Raw genomic sequence first — 22191 nt, 5'->3', positions numbered from 1 at the left:
GGAATAAATGCTTTATTAGGTCCGACTGTGTTTGGAAGGAATAAATGCTTTATTAGGTCTAACTGTGTTTGGAAGGAATAAATGCTTTATTAGGTCCATCTGTGTTTGGAAGGAATAAATGCTTTATTAGGTCCGACTGTGTTTAGTCCAAAAGACCCGCTTAATGGACAGGTTGAGTGAGTGCAGAGGTTGCGCTGATTGCGGAAGTGCCGCTGATTGCGGAAGCCCCACAGTGGAGAGGACGCATTCAGCCGTGTGAGTAGATTCAAGAAAGTTTACTGTCATATATATGGTGAGTGTGTGTGTGTGTGTGTGTGTGTGTGTGTGTGTGTGTGTGTGTGTGTGTGTGTGTGTGTGTGTGTGTGTGTGTGCGTGTGTGTGTGTGTGTGTGTGTGTATGTGTGTGTATGTGAGTGTATGTGAGCGTGTATGTGTGTGTGTTTGTGAGAGGATGTGTGTGTGTGTATGTGTGTGTGTGTGAGTGTATGTGTGTATATGTGTGCATGTGTGTGAGAGTATGTGTGTGTGAGTCTGTGTGTGTGTGATTGTATGTGTGTGTGTGATTGTATGTGTGTGTGTGTGTGTGAGTCTGTGTGTGAGTATGTGTGTGTGTGAGTGTATGTGTGTGTGTGTGTGTGTGAGTGTATGTGTGTGTGTGAGTTTATGTGTGTGTTTGAGTGTATGAGTGTGTGTGAGTGTGTGTGTGTGTGTGTGAGTCTGTGTGTGTGTGAGTCTGTGTGTGTGATTGTGTGTTTGATTGTATGTGTGTGTGTGTGTGTGTGTGTGTGTGTGAGTGTGTGTGTGAGTGTATGTGTGTGTGTGTGTGTGTGTGTGAATGTATGCGTGCGTGAGCGTATGTGTGTGTATGTGAGTGTGTGTGTGTATATTGGAATTGGTGGAGAGGTGGAATATTGTGTTGGGGGACCAGCCTTCCCGTGTGAAGCTGGAACCCAACGGGTCCCACTTAGTCTAGTATATATATATATATATATATGTGTGTGTGTGTGTGTGGGTACTTGTGGGTATGTGTACTGAACTTTTTTTTTCTCATTTATTATATTGTTTACAGTGTACTATGTTTCCATATTCTGTTGTGCTGCAGCAAGTAAGAATTTCATTGTTCTATCTGGGACGTATGACAATAAAACACCCTTGACTCTTGACGCTAGACGTGGACTGATGGGCCAAAATGCCTATTTCAATGTCAAGCTGTAAAAGTCAATGGGCCATTCCACTGGGCAGCCTATGTGTAGGAAGGAACTGCAGATGCTGGTTTACAGCAAAGATAGACGGAAAATGCTGGAGTAACTTAGCGGGTCAGACAGTAAGGAAAGGGTGACGTTTCGGGTCGAGACCCTTCTTCGGACTGACCCGCTTAGTTACTCCAGCATTTTGTGTTTATAATCGGTTGATAGGTCTGGAGTTATAACAGGTCAGACCAGAAAGGAGTGGCAGATCTTCTTTGCTTGAGGATATACGTGCACCAGATGGGATCGAATGACACTCCGGTGATTTATTGGTAACCTTTACCAATTTGCATTTCCTTCAAATTCCAGGTTTTAATAATTTGCAATCTGCCGTGGTGGGATTGGATTCTTGGCCTCAGGGGCACTCGTCTGGCAATGCAATCACGGTCTGTGTCATGAACGAGTGCGGGAAGGAACTGCAGATGCTGGTTTTCGGCCGAAGATGGACACAAAATGCTGGAGTGACTCAGCGGGCCACACGCTATCTCTGAAGAAAAGGAATAAGGAAATGGTGGCAAGTCCAGCCGCATAATCAAGGACGATTCGCACCCCGTCGGTCACTCTCTCTTCCCCCCTCTCCCATCGGGCAAGAGGTATACTTACTTACTTACTGCCTATGATGCCTCCTGGCATGTAGGGCAGCAAGGAAGGTCCTCCACTCCTGTCTGTTCTGGGCTAGCTTCTGGACACTACCCCAGGTCAGGTCCATTCTTTTCATTTCCTCCTCTACAGTTCGACGCCAGGTAGTTTTGGGTCTTCCTCTTTTCCTTTCCCCTTCCGGTGTCTAGTGCAGGGCTATTCTTGGGATGCTGCCTGGTTCTCTTCTTAGTACATTCATCCTAGCATCTGTCGATAGCCCTGGAAGTCCATCACGCCCAGTAGTGTTGATTACTTCAGTTGCTGTTTCCGTAACATATTTGTTTTACGAGACAGGTTTGTTAGCCCTGTGTTCAACCTCCAACCTGGAGCACCAGTGGATTGCTCTTTGTCTCGCCTCCACCCTTCGACCTGTCCAGCATGGGAGACCCTAATAGGAGATGAATCTCCCGCTGGCGTAGCTCTAGGGGTCACTGAGACACACAAGCTCCCCGACCACGACAAGGTTGCAATCCAACGGGGAGGGGCAAGAAGTGTGAAAACACACAGCTCCAGATTCAGGGATAGTTTCTTCCCAGCTGTTATCATGCAACTGAACCATACTACCAACAACTAGAGAGCGGTCCTGAACTACTATCTACCTAATTGGAGACCCGCGGACTATCTTAGATCAGAGTTTACTGGCTTTATCTTGCACTAAACATCATTCACAATATTCCCTTTAACGTGTATCTGTAGACAGTGGTAATCTTGTATTGATTGTGATCATGTATTATCTTTTCGCTGACTGGTTAGCACGCAACAAAAGCTGTTCGCTGTACCTCGGTAAACGTGACAATAAACTAAGGTCATACATTTGTGATGATAGATAAAGTACAACAAAGTTTAAGATCCACAAAGGTTCGGTCTGAAGAAGGGTCTCTGACCCGGAACATCTTCTATTCCTTCTTTCCAGAGATGCTGCCTATCCAATTTTGTGTCTATCTTTGGTGTAAACCAGCATCTGCAGTTCCTTCTGCAACAGAGGTTAACCAGATTGATTCAAGGGATGGGGGAGATTAAGAACCACAAGAGCATAGAAAATAGAAATGGGCCACTCAGACCCTTGAGACTGCTTCAACATTCACTGAGAGATCAGTAAAGACCTCGTGAAAGGCTTGGATCGAGTGGATGTGGAGAGGATGTTTCCACGAGTGGGAGAGTCTAGGACCAGAAGTCATAGCCTCAGAATTAAAGAACGTTCTTTTAGGAAGGAGATGAGGAGGAACCTCTTTAGTCGGAGGGTGATGAATCTGTGGAATCGTTGCCACAGAAGGCCATGGAGGCAAAGCCAGAGGATATTTTTAAGGCAGAGATAGATAGATTCTAAATTAGTACGGGTGTCTGAGCTTAGGGGGAGAAGACAGGAGAATGGGGTGAGGAGGGAGAGATAGATCAGCCATGATTGAAGAATGATGGAGGAGACTTGATGGGCCTAATTCTGCCCCTATCACACAGAGATGCTGCCTGTCCTGCATTTTGTGTCTATCTTCTGGCCAATCTAAAAGCAGCTGGAGATAACATCAGAGCAGAACAATTAACAAGTAACTATGCTCAAAAAGCTTGCTTTCTGAAACATGCCACCGCCTTTTAGTTGAATCTGACAGTGGTTTTGTGATACCACAAAGCAAAGCACTTAATTGTCATGCCATTTTACTTTATAGTGTTAAAGATATTACTTGACTGTTGTATGGTTATTTCATTCAGCAGATTCAGTACAAGTTGTTCAGAGATTTATGCCACCAGCTCTTCTGCTGATTACAGTTGAAGATATATCGAACATTAAAAATTTATCAGGTACACACTGCACTAGACTACTGAAATAAGGGAATAATTTGATGCTCAGCACACTGCAATCATCATTGAACAATGGTACTTTATTGAATTACGTCAAATAAATTACCTCAGCTTTCAGAGGCAAGATTTCAAATGGTAGAGCTGCTGGCTTGCAGTGCCAGAGACCCGGGTTTGATCCTGACTACTGGTGCTGCCTGTGTGGAGTTTGTACGTTCTCCCCGTGACCTGCGTGGGTTTTCTCCGGGATCTTCGGTTTCCCTCCACACTGAGTTAGGTAGAGCTCTTAAAGATAGCTGAGTCAAGGGATTTGGGGTGAAGGCAGGAACGGTTACTGATTGTGGATGATCAGCCATGATCACAGTGAATGGCAGTGCTGGCTCGAAGGGTCGAATGGCCTACTCCTGCACCTATTGTCAATTGTCTATATTGTCTATTGTCCAAAAACGAACAGCTTTGTAGGCTGATTGACCTGGTATAATTGTAAATTGTCCCTAGTGCGTGAAAGACAGTTTCTTCCCAGCTGTTATCAGGCAACTGAATCATCCTACCACAACTAGAGAGCAGTGCTGAACCACCACCTACCTCATTGGTGACCCTCGGACTATCGTTGATCGGACTTTACTGGCTTTACCTTGCACTAAACGTTATTCCCTTGTCATGTATCTATAGTAAATGGCTCGATTGTAATCATGTATTGTCTTTCCGCTGACTGGTTAGCACGCAACACAACGCGCAGAGTCTCTTGCCCAGAGTAGGGGAATCGAGGACTAGAGGACTTAGGTTCATGGTGAAGGGGAAAAGATTTAATAGAAATCCGAGGGGTAACCTTTTCACACACAGATGGTGGTGGGTGTATAGAACAAACTGCTAGAGGAGGTAGTTGAGGCTGGGACTTTCCCACCATTTAAGAAACAATTAGACAGGTACATGGATAGGGCAGGTTTGGAGGGGTATAGACCAAGCGCAGACAAGTGGGACTGGTGTAGCTGGGACAGCGTTGGCCGTTGTGGGGCATGTTAGGCTGAAGGGCCTTTTTCAATACCGTATCACTCTAAATGTTTTTCACTGTACCTCGGTACACGTGACAATAAACTAAGCTAAACTAAGCTAAAAAAGATACTGTACGTGTGCGGGGAACGCTGGTCGGCACGAACTCGGTGGGCGGAAGGGCCTGTTTCTGGCTTGTAGTTTGAAAATTAAAATCAAAACTAAAGATGAAGCTCAAATTTTAGAATATTTCCGACAGCAGACCATGTTGGAAAAATAAATTAATTGAAAATGAACGCTCACAATAGATGCAGTATACACTCACCTCCAAAATAATAGCTGCTCCCAGAGTAAATCTGCATCTGAATGGTTGAATGAAAGGTTGAAGTTGCATTATTGTCCAATATGATGCTAACACGATTTCTTCTGGCATTCAAATTGATAGAGTGCCACAGACCATCATTTAGATTAACACCTGGAGAGATGAGATATCCAATTAACATGGGATCAACACAATTCTTCCATGAGGCCACAGAGTTATGTGTGAAAGGCTGCTCCCTGGTTTATTAGCCGCCGGTCGCTAAACACTCTAACTCCCCTTCCCATTCCCACAGTTACTCCAACAGAGGCTCGCCGATCGTTTCGCTGAACACCTCCGCTCAGTCTGCCTAATCCTACCTGGTCTCCCGATTGCTAAACACTTTAACTCCCCCTCCCCCTCCCCCTCTCATTCCCACCCTGACCTTTGTGTCCTGGGCCTCCTCCATTGTCAGCGTGAGGGCTAGCGCTAATTGGAGGGACAGCACCTTATATTTCGCTTGGGCAGCTTGCACACCAGTGGTATGAACATTGACTCCTCTAACTTCAAGTAACGTTTACTTTCCCTCCCTCTACATCCTTCCCCCTTCCCAGTCCTCCGACTAGTCTAAAGGGCCTGCCCCACTTGGGCGTCATTTGCGTGTCATGACGCGCGCGTTGTGACGTGCATGTGATGCGCGCATGGTGCGTTGTGACGTAGGCAGTGACGTGCATGATGTGCAAATGACACCCAAGTGGGGCAGGCCCTTTACTGTCTCAGTTTTATCTGTTTGCTTTGAACAGATATAAAAAAGCAGCTAACTCCCAGCCAACAGTGATCTATTGTACATGCTTGAACTTCATCCCCTTTGTCTCGTTTTCACACCATACAACTCCTTATCCCTGTATCTCCCTCGCCCCTGACTCAGTCTGATGAAGGGTCTCGAACCCAAAACGTCAGCTCTACTGCAAAATCTCCTCAAGGTATGCCCATTTTGAAGAAGTTCTCCTCCTTTCTCTAAGGAAAGTTATGCAACATTGTCCATATCTCTTGTATTTCTCTCCCCTGACTCTCAGTCTGAAGAAGGGTCTCGATCCGAAACGTCACCCATTCCTTCTATCCAGAGATGCTGCCTGTCCCGCTGAGTTAACCATATAACCATATAACAATTACAGCACGGAAACAGGCCATCTCGACCCTTCTAGTCCGTGCCGAACACATAATCTCCCCTAGTCCCATATACCTGTGCTCAGACCATAACCCTCCATTCCTTTCCCATCCATATAACTATCCAATTTATTTTTAAATGATAAAAACGAACCTGCCTCCACCACCTTCACTGGAAGCTCATTCCACACAGCTACCACTCTCTGAGTAAAGAAGTTCCCCCTCATGTTACCCCTAAACTTCAGTCCCTTAATTCTCAAGTCATGTCCCCTTGTTTGAATCTTCCCTACTCTCAGTGGGAAAAGCTTTTCCACGTCAACTCTGTCTATCCCTCTCATCATTTTAAAAACCTCTATCAAGTCCCCCCTTAACCTTCTGCGCTCCAAAGAATAAAGACCTAACTTGTTCAACCTTTCTCTGTAACTTAGTTGCTGAAACCCAGGCAACATTCTAGTAAAATGGTTCAGTTACTCCAGCGTTTTATGTCTATCCCTGGTTTGTTGAGCTAGCTTGGCATGTGTGTGATTTTAAATCCCTTCTTGGTTGTCAGGCCCGATGTTAAGACCTAAGAAATCTCAAACTCGTGCCCAGCCTAAGTACTTCAGTGTTAGGCAGAGATTTGACCAGCTGTAATTAACCAAACTACTCTGATGAAATAAGATGGCATTTTTAAAAACATTTTGAAATAAAAGGTCAAGTTGAAATGCTAGACTTGAAATTTTCTTGCCACAAATCCAGTCTCATCTGTTATTTATTTCCAGCTTTTTTTTAAATTGCTTTTGTTCCTAAGTTTATTTTTGATTCTATAGGATAGAGAACATTTTATGGGGATGCAGCACAGCTTGGGAACAGCTCCAACCAAGAGAGCAAGAAATTGCAGCGAATTGTGGACGCAGCCCAGACCATCACACAAACCAACCTCCCTTCCATTGACTACACCTCACGCTGCCCCAGCAAGGCCAGCAGCATAATCAAGGACGAGTCGCACCCTGGCTATTCCCTCTTCTCCCCTCTCCCATCGGGCAAAAGTCATCGAAATGTGAAAACGCACATCTCCAGATTCAGGGACAGTTTCTTCGCAACTGTTATCAACCGAACCATCCTACCAACAACTAGAGAGCAGTCCTGAACTACTATTTACCTCATTGGTGACCCTTCGACTGTCTTTGTTTGGACTTTACTGACTTTACCTTGCACTAAAATGCATGAGAGGAATTGACTGGGTAGAGTCCCTGGCCGAGGGTAAATTAATCGAGGACCAGAGGACATAGGTTTAAGGTGGAGGGGGAAAGAGTTAATAGGAATCTGAGGTGTAACTTTTTCACACAAAGGGTGGTGGTTGGGACCAATGAAAGGCAGCTCCCACGAGTTCCTGTGTCGATCTTCTGCAAGAACGCTTGGGACTGCGTGACCTTTTGGAGTGTCTCTGCTTGCATGAGGATAGGAGGGCTTGGCCAAGCAGATACAAGGATCGAACTGGCGGTGGTTAGGTATGGCAGTGGGCAACTGTTATTGTGTTTATCCAAATTAAAGTTTAGATGCGCAAGTGCTTGACTCAGTGTTTTATTGACTGAAACTAGACTGGGGGGAAGCTGAGAACGAGCTATTTACACTGACTCTCAGTCTGAAGAAGGGTCTCGACCCGAAACGTCGCCCATGCCTTCATTCCAGAGAAGCTGCCCGTCCTGCTGAGTTACTCCACCATTTTGTGTCTACATTTGAAGTAGGAAGTCTTCTGGGGTTATTACTGAAAGCACAAAGAGAGGGCTACGGCAGAGGAATATTGGAGATATAAATGGGAAGAATAGAGGTTCAGCTTTTTGCTGGCATGCGATCAGAAAAAGTGGAGAATAAATTTGGAAGAAAAGTTGGAAAGAAAGAAATCATAAGTGCTGTCAGATAAAACCCTGTCAGTTAAAGAATAGGAAAATGCAAACAAAAGGGTAAAGATAAGATTAGGAATTCAGCTTAATGCCGAAGAAGCTTAGCAAAGTGTTTAAGATGTTAACTGAATATGAGAATTAAATCAATTGAGAACATTTCTTTTGTGGAATTATTGGAGGGACTATTGTCACACATATGCAAAAAGCAAGAATAAAAATGACTAGTTCAGGAGAAAATGTTACATCTGGCCCTGAAAGTGCTCACAATGAAATCAATTTAAGAAAACTTTTCAGAACTTTTATCAAGAATATACTCCTTTTCTCGAATGCAATTTGGGCTGCTTTAATGAACTGATTACGAATTTGGACCACTGCCATGAGGTCAAGGAAAGAGCATTCATGTCGTGGCCCTGTTTCCACCAATCTTTCCACCACCACCACTCACAAGAAGCATAAGACAATAAACAATAGACAATAGACAATAGGTGCTGGACTAGGCCATTCGGCCCTTCGAGTCAGCACTGCCATTCAATGTGATCATGGCTGATCATCCCCAATCAGTATCCCATTCCTGCCTTCTCCCCATATCCCCTGACTCCATTGAAGAGCCCAATCTAGTTATCTCAAGAACCGGCCTCCACCACCCTCTGAGACAGTGACTCAGAGCTCTTCTCCTCCGGGGTCCCCAACGAGGATCCCAGGCTTCGGACGCCGTGCCAGCTGGAGCTCCGCAGACCATGGCTTCAGGTTGCCGCGGGCCAGCGAACGGGGCGCTCCCTTCCGACGACCTCGGCGAGGGCTTGCCCGCTCTGTGATGAAAAAGTCTACGCTGCACCCGCGGCTGAAGCCCCGGGTGCGTTTCCAGGAAAGGTCGCACCGATCATTTGTGTTAGGCTGCGAGGGAGGCGACATGGAAAAAGTCGCCTCTCCATGGAGGTGGTGACCGAAGCGGTTCCCCCCCCCCCCCCCCCACACAAGACACACCAAGAAACATTCAAAACACACATTGAGACAAATTGAAAAAACAAAAAAAGTAGAAAAAACTAACACACTGCTGGCAGGGCATCCAGCTCGCAGCGCCCCCACCGCCCCCACTAGTCACTGCCTGCCATTCTGAAAGGGACCCGTTAATCCCTACTCTTTGTTCCTTTCTGCCAACCAATTTTCTATCCATGTCAGCACTCTATCCCCAATACCATGTGCCCTAATTTTGCCCACTAATCTCCTATCTGCCAGTCCGGTACCATCAATGATCAGACCTGCTACATTGGCTGAGATTTATTGCATCGAGTAACCATTCATAGGAAGAAGAGGCAAGAAAAGATGTGTAAGTCCGCTCCTTGGAGCGCAGGAGAATAAGGGTTGATCTTATCGAGTTGCATAAAATCATGAGAGTAATAGCAGGGTAAATGCAGCGTATTTTATCCAGTGGAGGGAAATCAAGAACCACAGGACATAGGATTAAGGTGAGGGGGCAAATATTTAACAGTTATTTTAGGGGCAACTTTTTTTACACAGAGTTTTTTACAAAGTGTATGGAACGAGCTACTAGAGGAGGTAGTTGAGGTAGTTGAGGTAGGTACTATCACATCATTTAAAATACATTTGGACAAGTACTTTTGTGGAATCCCCTGCCACAGATGGCAGTGGAGGCCAAATCACTGGATGGATTTAAGAGAGAGTTAGATAGAGCTCTAGGGGCTAGTTGAATCAAGGGATATGGGGAGAAGGCAGGCACTGGTTATTGATTGGGGATGATCAGCCATGATCCCAATGAATGGTGGTGCTGGCTCGAAGGGCCGAATGGCCTCCTCCTGCACATATTTTCTATGTTTCTATGTTTACATGGATAGGGAAGGTTTAGAGGCATATGTGCCATATGTGGGATTATCTTAGATGTGGCATCTTGGTTGGCATGGAGGAGTTGTGCTGAAGGACCTGTTTCCGTGACATGTGAATCGAACTTTCGGGCAAGAGAAGTCCATCCACAAGCTCGTGCGAGTTCATATTGGAAACTAATCGGTGGAATGTTAAAGGCGTACATCTGAAATAAACGGTTATATATAGAGGAACGTGGAATTTAAAAATAACAATAGATTGTGCGCACAGATCCAAGAAAAGCCATTTGGTGTTGAAGTCAGGAAGCTGCCTGTCGTTGGCTAGACACATTAACACAGAAACAATCATCAGGGAATAGCAATGGATGGAAAAAATGTGGAATAAAAAAATGAAGGACCTTGCATTGATAAAGCACCTGTCACAATTTTAGGAAGTGCTTTATAATAATTTAATTATTTTATGAAGGATAGTCTTTGTCACGAGGTAGGGAACACAGTAGCCTACTTTATATATAACAAACTACAGCAGCCAGCTAAATGGTGAGATTTATTTTTCAATTACTTCTTAGGGATAAATATTGGTCAGAATTACTGGCAAGAATTCTGCTTGTTAATATCAAAATCATTCCTCGGGATGTTTCACCAACATTTGAGAAAGCTGATGGACTTTTGGATTTATAATTTACTAGACGACCCATGGACCCGTTGTGACGTCAGAGATAGATCCTCGAGACGTTCAGTTATTATGGAAGTATCAGATCAAAATGGCGATCTGAAAATGGCGCCGGGCCCGGCAACCCTCCCCCAACTGCACAGGCGCGGCTGACGGGCCCGGCAAGTGGGAGCGCGCTGCCGTTCACGGTAGAAAGTTAATTAAAGTTTATAAAGGGAATTACTTTGCAAAATCGAACAAAATTCTATAGTGCACACTGCAGGCGAATGGTGAGTAAGGCAACCCTAAAATTGTTGCGCTATAGTGTACCGTTTTGGCTGTATTTCGGAAACATACATATATACATATATACATATATATATATATACACAAGATGAGACATTTAGTTATATATATAGATGTTCAGGTGGTGTTTTGATGTCCTGTGTGTCACTGTTGTAATAAAATGTAAATGCAAAAGGTTCTCGAGATACTAAAAAGAACAAAACTTGAATTCTCATTCTTTAGACTTGAATGAATACTTTATTGTTACATGTGACAAGTCACAGTGGCATTCTTTGTTTTGCGTACCCAAGGTATGCAAAGAGTCGCCACATAAAGGGCGCCGACAGAGTTACAAAGTATCCCGTGCCAGGCCCTCCTTTATTTGCCTCCCCCCGTTTTAGAGATGTGGCACGGAGACAGGCCCTTCGGCTCACCGAGTCTACAATGACCAGCAATCCCCGCACATTAACATTATCCAACACACACTAAAGACAATTTACAATTTTACTGATGCCAATTAACCTGCAAACCTGTACATCTTTGGAGTGTGGGACGAAACTGAAGGTCTCACCATGCCGCCCTTTTATTTTTGATTCCCTTAACCCAGTTAAAAAACTTCATTTGAAGTCGGAGAACATGTGTGTTGGATAATGTTAATGTGCGGGGATTGCTGGTCATTGTGAACTGCTCTGCCCAGGACAAGAAGGCGCTGCAGAGAGTGGTGTGTTCGGCCAAACACACTATGGGAACTACACTCGCCCCCCTGCAGGACCTATACACCAGGAGGTGCAGATCCAGAGCCAGCAACATAATGAAGGACCACTACCACCCCAGCAACGGACTGTTCCAGCTGCCACGGTCAGGCAAACGCCTCCGCTGTCATGCTGTGAAAACAGAGAGGATGAGACGGAGTTTCTTCCCACAGGCCATTAGGACTGTAAACTCCTATCTCATCAGGGACTAATTTACTGTTGTGTTGTGTCTTTTTAAAATTGCTGGGTTTTTTTCTAATATGCAAATACTGATACTACAGATGGCACAATGGGCTAAGTGTTCGGCTGGCAACCGGAAGGTAGCCGGAAGGTAGCCGGTTCGAATCCCGCTTGGAGTGCATACTGTCGTTGTGTCCTTGGGCAAGACACCTTTGCCTGTGTGTGAATGTGTGTGAGTGATTGGTGGTGGTCGGAGGGGCGGTAGGCGCAGATTGGCAGCCACGCTTCCGTCAGTCTGCCCCAGGGCAGCTGTGGCTACAGAAGTAGCTTACCACCACCGAGTGTGACTGAGAAGTGAATGAATAATGCGATGTAAAGCGCCTTGAGTATTAGAAAGGCGCTATATAAATCCCATCCATTATTATTATTATTATTATTCTATTCTGTTCTGTAGTTTGTTGCACAATCCGCAGGCATTGCTACTTCCATTTCACTGCACATCTTGTATGTGTATGTGACAAGTAAACTTGACTTGACTTGACGACATATCCTGCCAGTGAACGAGCCAGTTCCACCTCCATATTATCCCGACCGTACAAGTGCACTTCCGTCTGTGTCTAGTTCCACTCCTCCACCTATAGCAGCACAACAACCCGTGTCTACAATGGCTGGTTTGCCAGTGGCGACTTCGCCTGCGCCACAGTCTCCTGTTTCGTCTCCGGGAATGCTGGTTCGGTCTCCCTCACGTGTGAAGCCACCTGCTCTGTCCCCCGGGGGGATAGAACGGAGATGGTCTCTATCGTAATTGTACTGGTCGTGTTTGTAAGCCGGTTGTGAAGTACCCTGGTTTGACTTTCCTCCAGTTTATTATCAATAGCTATGCATGCCTTACTTAGTTAATGGTTTTGTACTGTTGTTGATTCTTTAAGAGGGAGGATGTAGATCAGTGTCACTCATGTCATGAGTCATACTTTGTAGCTACGCCCAATAGCTTAACTGGAGCCTCCCTGCCTTGTTCCCACACTCTTCGAGAAACGTGCTAGTATGAAGTTACTGAAGCTGTAACGTTAATAGTCTTTGGACCTTTGTCACAGTGTAAGACTTCAGTTATTTAAACAGTAGAATCACAACAGCGGCCTCATCAACATCTTATATAACTGCAATATAACCTCTCAACTTCTATACTCAATACTCTGACTGATGAAGGACCATGTACGGGTATCAGAGGTTATGGGGAGAAGGCAGGAGAACGGGGAAAGGAGGAGGAAATAGATCAGCCATGATTGAATAGTGGAATGGCCTTGATGGGGCGAATGACCTAATTCTACTCCTATCACTTAAGACCTGATGATCTTATGAAACTATCTGAACCACCCTATGTACCCGTGATGTTATCTCGTAGATCCCTATGCTCTACAACACGCCTCAGAGCCCTATAATTCATTGTGTTGGTGCAACACCTCACATTTCTCTGTATTACATTTTTTTGTTTTTGTTTACAAATGCATGAAACATGGAGAAAGAAATGATGGAGAAATGTATCTTTGGTGATTATTGGCTCCCAGTTAATCTCCACCACCCACTTGTTTGGTTGCAACACACAATAATATTAGTCGTGCACGAAATAACTGCAGATGCTGGTTTACAACGAAGATAGACACAAAATACTGGAGTAATTCAGCGGGGCAGGCAGCATCTCAGGAGAGAAGGAATGGTTGACGTTTCGGGTCGAGTTTGAAGAAGGGTCACGACCTGAAACGTCACCCATTCCTTTTCTCCAGAGAAACTGCCTGAGCTTGCGTCTATCTTAGATTCACTGACCTCCTGATCAATTTTACTGTTTGTATGCTTCGTTGTCACCTTCCCCTCAGCCAACAATGAACCATTTGTACATTTCCTTGATCATTTCCTTGATCATCGCCAGCTTACATGCTCTTTGTCTCTTTCCTTCAAATCAAGTCATCTTCAAAACCAGTCGTAAAACCCTTTTCTATTCCTTGGCTTTTGACCCTGCATGAGACTTTGCTCCTGTTTTAGTGTTTTTAATGTTTTTAATGTTTTTATTGTCTTGTAATAATTTTTTTTTTGTTCATGATTAGTCATGTACAGCACTTTGTTGCAACAGTGGTTGTTTTTAAAGTGCTCTATAAATAAAGTTATTATTATTATAGTTATTATTCCATATCTCCAGTTTCTCTCTCCTCTCATTCTCAGTCTGAAGAAGGGTCTCAACCCGAATCCAGCTTTTTGTGTCTGTCCCTCAATAACATTACATGCCAAAATGAAAAATTCCCAGGGATTTAGCAGAACCCCTTGAAAGGGAACACCATAGGGTTCAAAGCCAAATGATTCGCTGACAAGATTAAGTGTGTAGAATCAAGTTGGCATTGGACTAGGAGTGCTAAACCTCCTATCAAAACAGCCTCACTCTACTTGAAAAAATACAAACATCTGATGAGCAACACATTGGTACTTCTTATACAGCATCATCCTAATAGGATTAGATCCAATCATTGCCCGATAACTACAACGTTTGCTTAAGACAAATTTAACTAAAGGTAGATTGAGAAATATATTAAATCCAGAGCCATGTATTAAATTTGTCTGAAGAAGGGTCTCGACCAGTAACGTTGCCCGTTAATTCTCTCCAGAGATGCTGCCTGTCCCGCTGAGTTACTCCAACATTTTGTTAATCCAACTACCTTTGATTTAAACAAGCGTCTGCAGTTACAATACAATTCAATTTATTGTCATTTGGACCCCTTGAGGTCCAAACGAAATGTCGTTTCTGCAGCCATACATTACAAAACAAAAAGACCCGAGACACAACACAGTTTACACAAACATCCATCACATCGTTGTGATGGAAGGCAAAAAAAACTTATCTCTCCACTGCACTCTCCCCCCCCGATGTCAGAGTCAGAGTCAAAGTCAAAGCCCCCGGCTGGCGATGGCGATTGTCCCGCGGCCATTAAAGCCACGCCGGGTGATGCAAGGCCATGCACCGGGTCTTGTTGTTGGAGCCCCCGGCGTGCGCTCGCAAAGTCCCGCGGCCATTCCAAGCCGCGCGGGGCGGTGCTGTAAGGCCCCGCTCCAGGTGCTCTTCAACCCCGCAACTCGGGCGGGAGAAGTCGCCGTTGCGGAAGCCCCGAAAAGCGGTCACCCAGCAGGGACCCGCGGGCTCCCGGTGCCGCCGTCCGCCAAACCCGCAGTTGCAGCCTCAGAATCTCCGGGGGTTGGGCCGCAGCAGCGTCCACCACCGCTCCACCCGCTCCGGACTCGGCCAGCCCCGTGACGGTGAGCAGTCGGCAGCTCCGCAGCTGGAACCCCAGGTCGTTCCTTTTGGAGGCCGCTCCACGCTGCAGCCCCAACGACAACGGAGACCCGACAAAGAAAAGGTTGGGTCTCCCGTGCAGGGGAAAGATTTTAAAGTTACCCCCTCCCCCCCACCCCACCCCCACACCCCCACACACACATACCCCAACAAAAAAAATAACAAAAACTACATAAAAACGAGACAAAAAATAATAAAACACAGACGGACTGCAGAGGCCGCTGCTGACGAGAGTCGCGCCGCCCACACGCCATGTATTAAATAGTCTATTAGGTTTAATTTAGATTATTGTTGTCACGTGCTCCAACTTGTAGTGAAAAGCTTTTTGTTGCGTGCTATCCGGTCAGCGAACAAACTATGCATGACTACAATCAAGCTGTCCACAACGTACAGATACAGGTTAAAGGGTCTAATGGTTCTAATGCAGGTTCGATTAAAGATAGTTTGAAGCTCTCCAACGATGACCGCTTTCTAGTTGGTGAGAGGACGGTTCAGTTGCCTGATAACAGCTGGGAAGAAACTGTCCCTGAATCAGGAGGTGTGCGTTTTCACACCTCTGTACCTCTTGCCTGGTGGGAGAGGGGAGAAACGGGAGTAGCCAAGATGAGACTTGCCCTTGATTATGCTGCTGGACTTGCATAGGCTGCGTGAAGTGTGGATGGGAGTCAATGGAAGGGAAGTTGGTTTGTGTGATGGGCTGGGCTGCATCCACGACTATCTGCAATTTCTTGAGGTCTGGAATAGAATTGTTCCCAGAGGGTGGTGGAGGCAGGTTCTCTGGATGCTTTCAAGAGAGAGCAGGATAGGGCTCTTAAAAATAGTGGAGTCAGGGGTTATGGGGAGAAGGCAGGAACGGGGTACTGATTGTGGATGATCAGCCATGATCACATTGAATGGTAGTACTGGCTTGAAGGGCCGAATGGCCTACTCCTGCACCTATTGTTTATTGTCTATTGTCAAACCACAGCTTATCATACACAAATTATTTTATTTTCAAGGTAGAGTTTTATAACTACAGGTGCACAACCTTTTATCCGAAGATCCAAATAACGAAAACCTCCGAATAGCGGCCATTTTTGGGGTCCTTGAAAACGTTCACCGAGGGCGGCCCGCAGAGGTGACAGCGGAACCTCCGGTCGGTCCTCGAAGAAAGGGGAACTAAATCCCCATTCATAAAAGAGAAGGTGAGGGTATATTGCGCGGGAAGGTTAATAATTGACAATATGCTGCGGCCTGCCCGCTGAGTTAAAAAGTTCCCACGGTAGACTCACGATACACAGTGTATTGTGAGTCTTGCGTGGGAACTTTTTAACTCAGTGGGCAGGCAGCAGCAGATTGTCAATTATTAACCTTCCCGCGCAATATACCCTCACCTTCTCTTTTATGAATGGGGATTTAGTTCCCGTTTCTTCGAGGACCGACCGGAGGTTCCGCTGTCACCTCTGCGGGCCGCCCTCGGTGAACGTTTTCAAGCGCAAGCACGGAGATCCCAGAGACCCACAGCCAACAGCAGCCCAGCCCAGCCCAGCCCCGCTCCAACTACAGAGGAAAACTGCAAACTGGCCGGAGACGTCAGGACCACCAGAAGCCGTTCCCCGAGCTGCGCCCCCTCATCGGGACACCGACCCCCAGGCCCACTGCAAGCACGGAGATCCCACAGACCCACAACCAGCAGCAGTCCAGCCCCGTTCCAACCAAAGATCTTTGGTTCCTACTACAGAGGAACCTGGGTTGCGGATGACGGGGCGCAGCTCGGGGCGTCGTAGGGGTCCATCGGGGAGCGGGTTCCTGTTGGTCCTGACGTCTCCGGCCACCTGCCATCCTCCGGGAACTGTACCGCCCTTGCAGGAGAGTGGGGTTGTTTGCAGTTGCAGAGGGAGGGGGCAAGGGCGCTACAGTTCCCAGTCTCAGCTCCAGTCCAGCGGGGTGGCCGGAGACGTCAGGACCAACGGGACACCGACCCCCAGGCCCACTGCAAGCACGGAGATCCCAGAGACCCACAGCCAGCAGCAACTCCAGCCCAGCCCCGCTCCAACTCCAGAGGAACACGTAGGGGCAGAAGCTGATGGTGTGCAAGGTACGTCTTGTTCTTGGGGTGGCGGATGAGGGGGCGCAGCTCGGGCTGTGGGCAAACTGCCACTTGTCGCCGTAGCGGCCCATCGGGGAGCGGATTCCTCTGGAGGGGGAGGGGGGTATTGTGCTGTTTGATCGCCCCCTGCTATCCCAGGGACAGGGAGACACAGCGGCGTTTTAGACTGGTGGGCAATCACTTCCAAAGTTCTGCCCACACAGTCAGTACACCTCTCCTACACTGCATTTCATACAAACATTTATTCTGCAAGAAAAAACTACATAGAAGACACAAACTCGCGACCGAGTAACTGCCAGGATCGAGGCGCAAACTCGCGACCTAGCTCGGGGATCCCCGAGCTAGGCCGCCTAAGGGCATGTAGCCCCGCTAGGGTGACATGAGTGCGAGAGTTGATTCAATGCTGCGGGCACATTTACAAATTCAGGAATTCATTCAACACACTGCATTACATACAGACATTTATTCTGCAAGAAAAAACGACATTGAAGACTCAAACTCGCGACTGAGTAACTGCCGGGATCAAGGCGCAAACTCGCGACCTTGCGGATATGAGCCGAGCACTCTACCACTGAGCCAGCCATTAAAATCTACGCTAAAAAATTTCCATTCCGAAGACCGACAAATTCTGAATTACGAAAAGTGTCTGGTCCCAAGGCTTTCGGATAAAAGGTTGTGCACCTGTATTCATAAAAGCACTTTAATTTATTTTGGGTCTCAGTCAACTCCTCAAATTGGTTTGGTTGATCATTCCATAAATTCAAGTGAGTTTATTGTCATGTGTCCCTCTATAGGACAATGAAATTCTTGCTTTGCTTCAGCACACAGAACATAGTAGGCATTTACTACAGAACAGATAAGTGTGTCCATATACCATGATATAAATATATACAGACATAAGATCATAAGGTCTTAAATGATAGGATCAGAATTAGGCCATTCGGAGACCAAAACTGCACACAATACTCAATGTGCAATCTCACCATGATTCTTTACAACTGCAATAGGGCCTCCTTGCTCCTATACTCAAGTCCTCTTGCAATGAAGATCAACATTTGCTTTTCTCACTGCCTGCTCTACGTGCATGCTTACTTTCATCAGCTTACTTAATTATTGTCGCCATCTTCACAGCAGCTGGTGTTTGAAGGACAATTGTTTGATTTGCTTACGTTCGGATAATAAGTTCGAAAGCCATAGACCAGTGTGGATCAAAATTAAACAAACATCTAAATGAGTCTAATTCCCAGTTGACATATCCTTTGTAAGTAACAACGTGAATCAAATTTATTCACTTGCTCGAGCCTAATGTAGTTTGACAGTGCATCATCTGTACTGGTCGTCCTCCATTAATAATATGTCACCTACAACCATCGGAAGCTCATTAGACCACATTCTATCTCTGCCTAAAATCAAGCAGGTTCCATTAACAATGTACATTTGTAGTTAATGAGGCTTGCCTTTGTGAAACAATGTTTGGCAAGCATTTTATCTGTTTCATATTCCAGGATGAGAGTGTATCCAGTGTTGCGTGGACTAAATCCGCACTATTGTATCACTGGTGGGTGCTGCCGTTCAATGCTGGAATCCAACTAACAACTCGAGCAACATTTAAAATGCATTTGTGTGGGAAGGAGCTGCAGATGCTGGTTTAAACCAAAGATAGACACAAAAAGCAGGATAACTCAGCCGGGACAGGCAGCTTCTCTGGAGAGAAGGAAGGGGTGACGTTTCGGGTCGAGACCCTTCTTCAGGCTCGTAGGGGAAAAGGGAAACGAGAGATATAGACGATGAAATAGAGAGAGAGATAAGGAACAATGAATGGAAGATATGCAAAAAAGTAATGGTGATTAAATGAAACAGCCATTGTGAGCTGTTTGTTGGTTGAAAACGAGAAGCTGGTGCGACTTGGGTGGGGGAGGGATGGAGAGAGAGAGGGAATGCCGAGGTTAAACGGGTACATGGATATTCGTAGGTTCATTAGTGATAGGAGCAGGGTTAGGCCATTTGGCCCATCAAATTAGCACCACCATTCAATCATGGTTGATCTATCTTTCCTTCTCAGCCCTCTCCTGCCCTCTCCCCATAACCCCTGACACCCACACTAATCAAGAATATATCTATCTCTGCCTCATGTATCTATACACTGTAAATGGATCAACTGTAATCATGTATTGTCTCTCCGCTGACTGGTTAGCACGCAACAAAAGCTTTTCACTGTACCTCGTACACGAGACAATAAACTAAACTGAACATACTTGGCCTCCACAGCCTTCTGTGGCAATGAATTCCACAGATTTACCACCATATGAAAGGTTTAGAGGTGATATGGGTCAAAGGCAGGCAGGTGGGACTAGTGTAGATGGGGCATGTAGCGTAGATGGAGCATGTTAGGTTGGGTCAAAAGGCCTTTTACCATGCTCTATGCCACAATAATTTAGAAAATCTCTCTATATAATTGGCATACCTGTATATAAAACATGTTGATTTGAACACCTATTAATTCAACCCGAGTTGTGCCTAGCTGCGTATGCCTAGCGCGTGGCGTTGCGCGATGACGTCACCGCCCGGCGTGCCGTTGCGTGATGGCGTAACCGCCCAATGCCGTGCGACGTCCAAATTCAGTCAGCCTGCCTCCTGCCCAGCTGATTGGTGAGTATGATGTCGGGACCAGCCCCACACAACTCCAGATGGCTCCGCGGTTGGAAGTGGGACCGGCCCCGCGAGGCCGTAAGCCTCAAGCCACCACGTTTGGTCGCGCTAGCCGCACCAGTCGCATGCTGGTGGGACAGGCCCTTCACACATTCACTAGCTCTTTGGAAAAAAAAAGTCTCCTCTCTCCGACAAGAGTTCAGCAACATCCTCCCTCACCTCCTCCCCCTCTGTGATTCCTCCTTCCCTCCGACTCCTCGGCCACGTCTTAACCCAGACCCGAAAGAGTCTGAAGAAGGGTCTCAACCCCGAAACGTCACCCATTCCTTCTCTCCAGAGATGCTGCCTGTCCCGCTGAGTTACTCCAGCATTTTGTGTCTATCTTCAGCTTAAACCCGCATCCATTTTGGTGGCAAAAACAGGAAAGCAGACTATTATCTAAATGGTGGACGACTAGGAAAAGGGGAGATGCAGCGAGACCTGGGTGTCATGGTACACCAGTCATTAAAAGTAGGCATGCAGGTGCAGCAGGCAGTGAAGAAAGCGAATGGTATGTTAGCTTTCATAGCAAAAGGATTTGAGTATAGGAGCAGGGAGGTTCTACTGCAGTTGTACAGGGTCTTGATGAGACCACACCTGGAGTATTGCGTACAGTTTTGGTCTCCAAATCTGAGGAAGGACATTATTGCCATAGAGGGAGTGCAGAGAAGGTTCACCAGACTGATTCCTGGGATGTCAGGACTGTCTTATGAAGAAAGACTGAATAGACTTGGTTTATACTCTAGAATTTAGGAGATTGAGAGGGGATCTTATAGAAACTTACAAAATTCTTAAGGGGTTGGACAGGCTAGATGCAGGAAGATTGTTCCCGATGTTGGGGAAGTCCAGGACAAGGGGTCACAGCTTAAGGATAAGGGGGAAATCCTTTAAAACCGAGATGAGAAAAACTTTTTTCACACAGAGAGTGGTGAATCTCTGGAACTCTCTGCCACAGAGGGTAGTCGAGGCCAGTTCATTGGCTATATTTAAGAGGGAGTTAGATGTGGCCCTTGTGGCTAAGGGGATCAGAGGGTATGGAGAGAAGGCAGGGATGGGATACTGAGTTGGATGATCAGCCATGATCATATTGAATGGCGGTGCAGGCTCGAAGGGCCGAATGGCCTACTCCTGCACCTAATTTCTATGTTTCTATGTTTCTATCTACAGTCCCTTCCTACGCATCCTTTCCATTGACTTCGTCCACACTTCACGCTGCCTCGGGCAAGGCAACCGAGGAGCCTGTGTGACTAATTTGATATTTCTTTCGAAGAACTGGTTCAGTCTCCTGAATGGGCAGCATCTGTGCTGAATACATCCCATTATACATTGCAAGGAATTGTCAACAGTTCCCACAGTTCATTACGAACAATCTCAGTTTATAACATGCAAATTTTCTTGGCTCAGTAGGTAGAAAATATTTTTTTTCTTCCCGTCACTAATACAACTTAAAATCATACAACGGTAATTTACAGGGTAAGGTGACCTTTTATATTATTACCAGTATTATTAAACAGGGAATATTATACCCAGTGCTGTTTTATTCCCTTTGATTTTTTCTTTGCTAAATGCCATGCATTTTAAATTAATAATAATAACTGGGGTAAAAATATTCATCACATCAAACAATGTTGAACCAATAAAAGGCAAAGTACAATTTACGAATATTTATATTGGTGTGCAAATGGAGAATGTTTTTGTGGAATTGTCCTTCAGTGCTGTTTTAGAAGAAGCCATTATGTATGTTAATGATAGGTTGGAACTTGTTCAACCTTTGTCAGTTGCATATGCCAATGTTACATTTCCAGGACACTAATGCCAATATGCTTGTCGTCTAATCCTTTTCATTCATCACGATGTGGAACGCAACAGAGCTTCAGCTGGAGAGAGATCAAACAGGCCGATGGTCATTAAAGAAGTGAAGGGCAGAAAGAGGCCATTTGGCCTGTCAATGTATTCTCTCAAATTCCGTGCACGATGGCGGCAGGGACCCGGGTTCGATCCCGGCTACGGGCGCTGTCTGTGCGGAGTTTGTACGTTCTCCCCGTGATCCGCGTGGGGTTTTCTCCGAGATCTTCAGTTTCCTCCCACACTCCAAAGACGTAGGTTCATTGGCTTGGTATAAATATAAATTGTCCCTAGTGTGTGTTAATGAGCGGGGATCATTGGTCGGCGCGGATTCGGTGGGCCGAAGGGACTGTATCCGCGCTGAATCTCTATTATGTGGTGCAGTGACAAGAACTCTCCACTTAACTGGTGTTCCCAAAATAATGACAGCGTTTGTGTCCGAGATTGCAAATATATATTAATCATACAAAATATGATCAGTTTGTGGGGTAAGTGCCAAGATGCTGCTGCTGCA

The 22191-nt window shown here is 46.0% G+C and overlaps 1 protein-coding gene across 1 annotated transcript in view; it reads right to left on the bottom strand.

The window, feature by feature from the left end:
• The window catches only part of LOC116975561 (contactin-associated protein-like 5), a 1077365-nt gene that overhangs the window by 470464 nt on the left and 584710 nt on the right, over positions 1 to 22191 (bottom strand). The window contains exon 9 of the mRNA XM_033024848.1: positions 4992 to 5141. Coding sequence (XP_032880739.1) covers positions 4992 to 5141 — 150 coding nt within the window. The remainder of the gene's footprint in view (positions 1 to 4991; positions 5142 to 22191) is intronic.

Source organism: Amblyraja radiata, chromosome 7 (genome assembly GCF_010909765.2).
Source record: "Amblyraja radiata isolate CabotCenter1 chromosome 7, sAmbRad1.1.pri, whole genome shotgun sequence".
In the NCBI taxonomy this organism is placed as follows: Eukaryota; Metazoa; Chordata; class Chondrichthyes; order Rajiformes; family Rajidae; genus Amblyraja; species Amblyraja radiata.
Note: the sequence above shows the minus strand (reverse complement) of the source record. Positions and strands in the feature narration are given on the sequence as shown.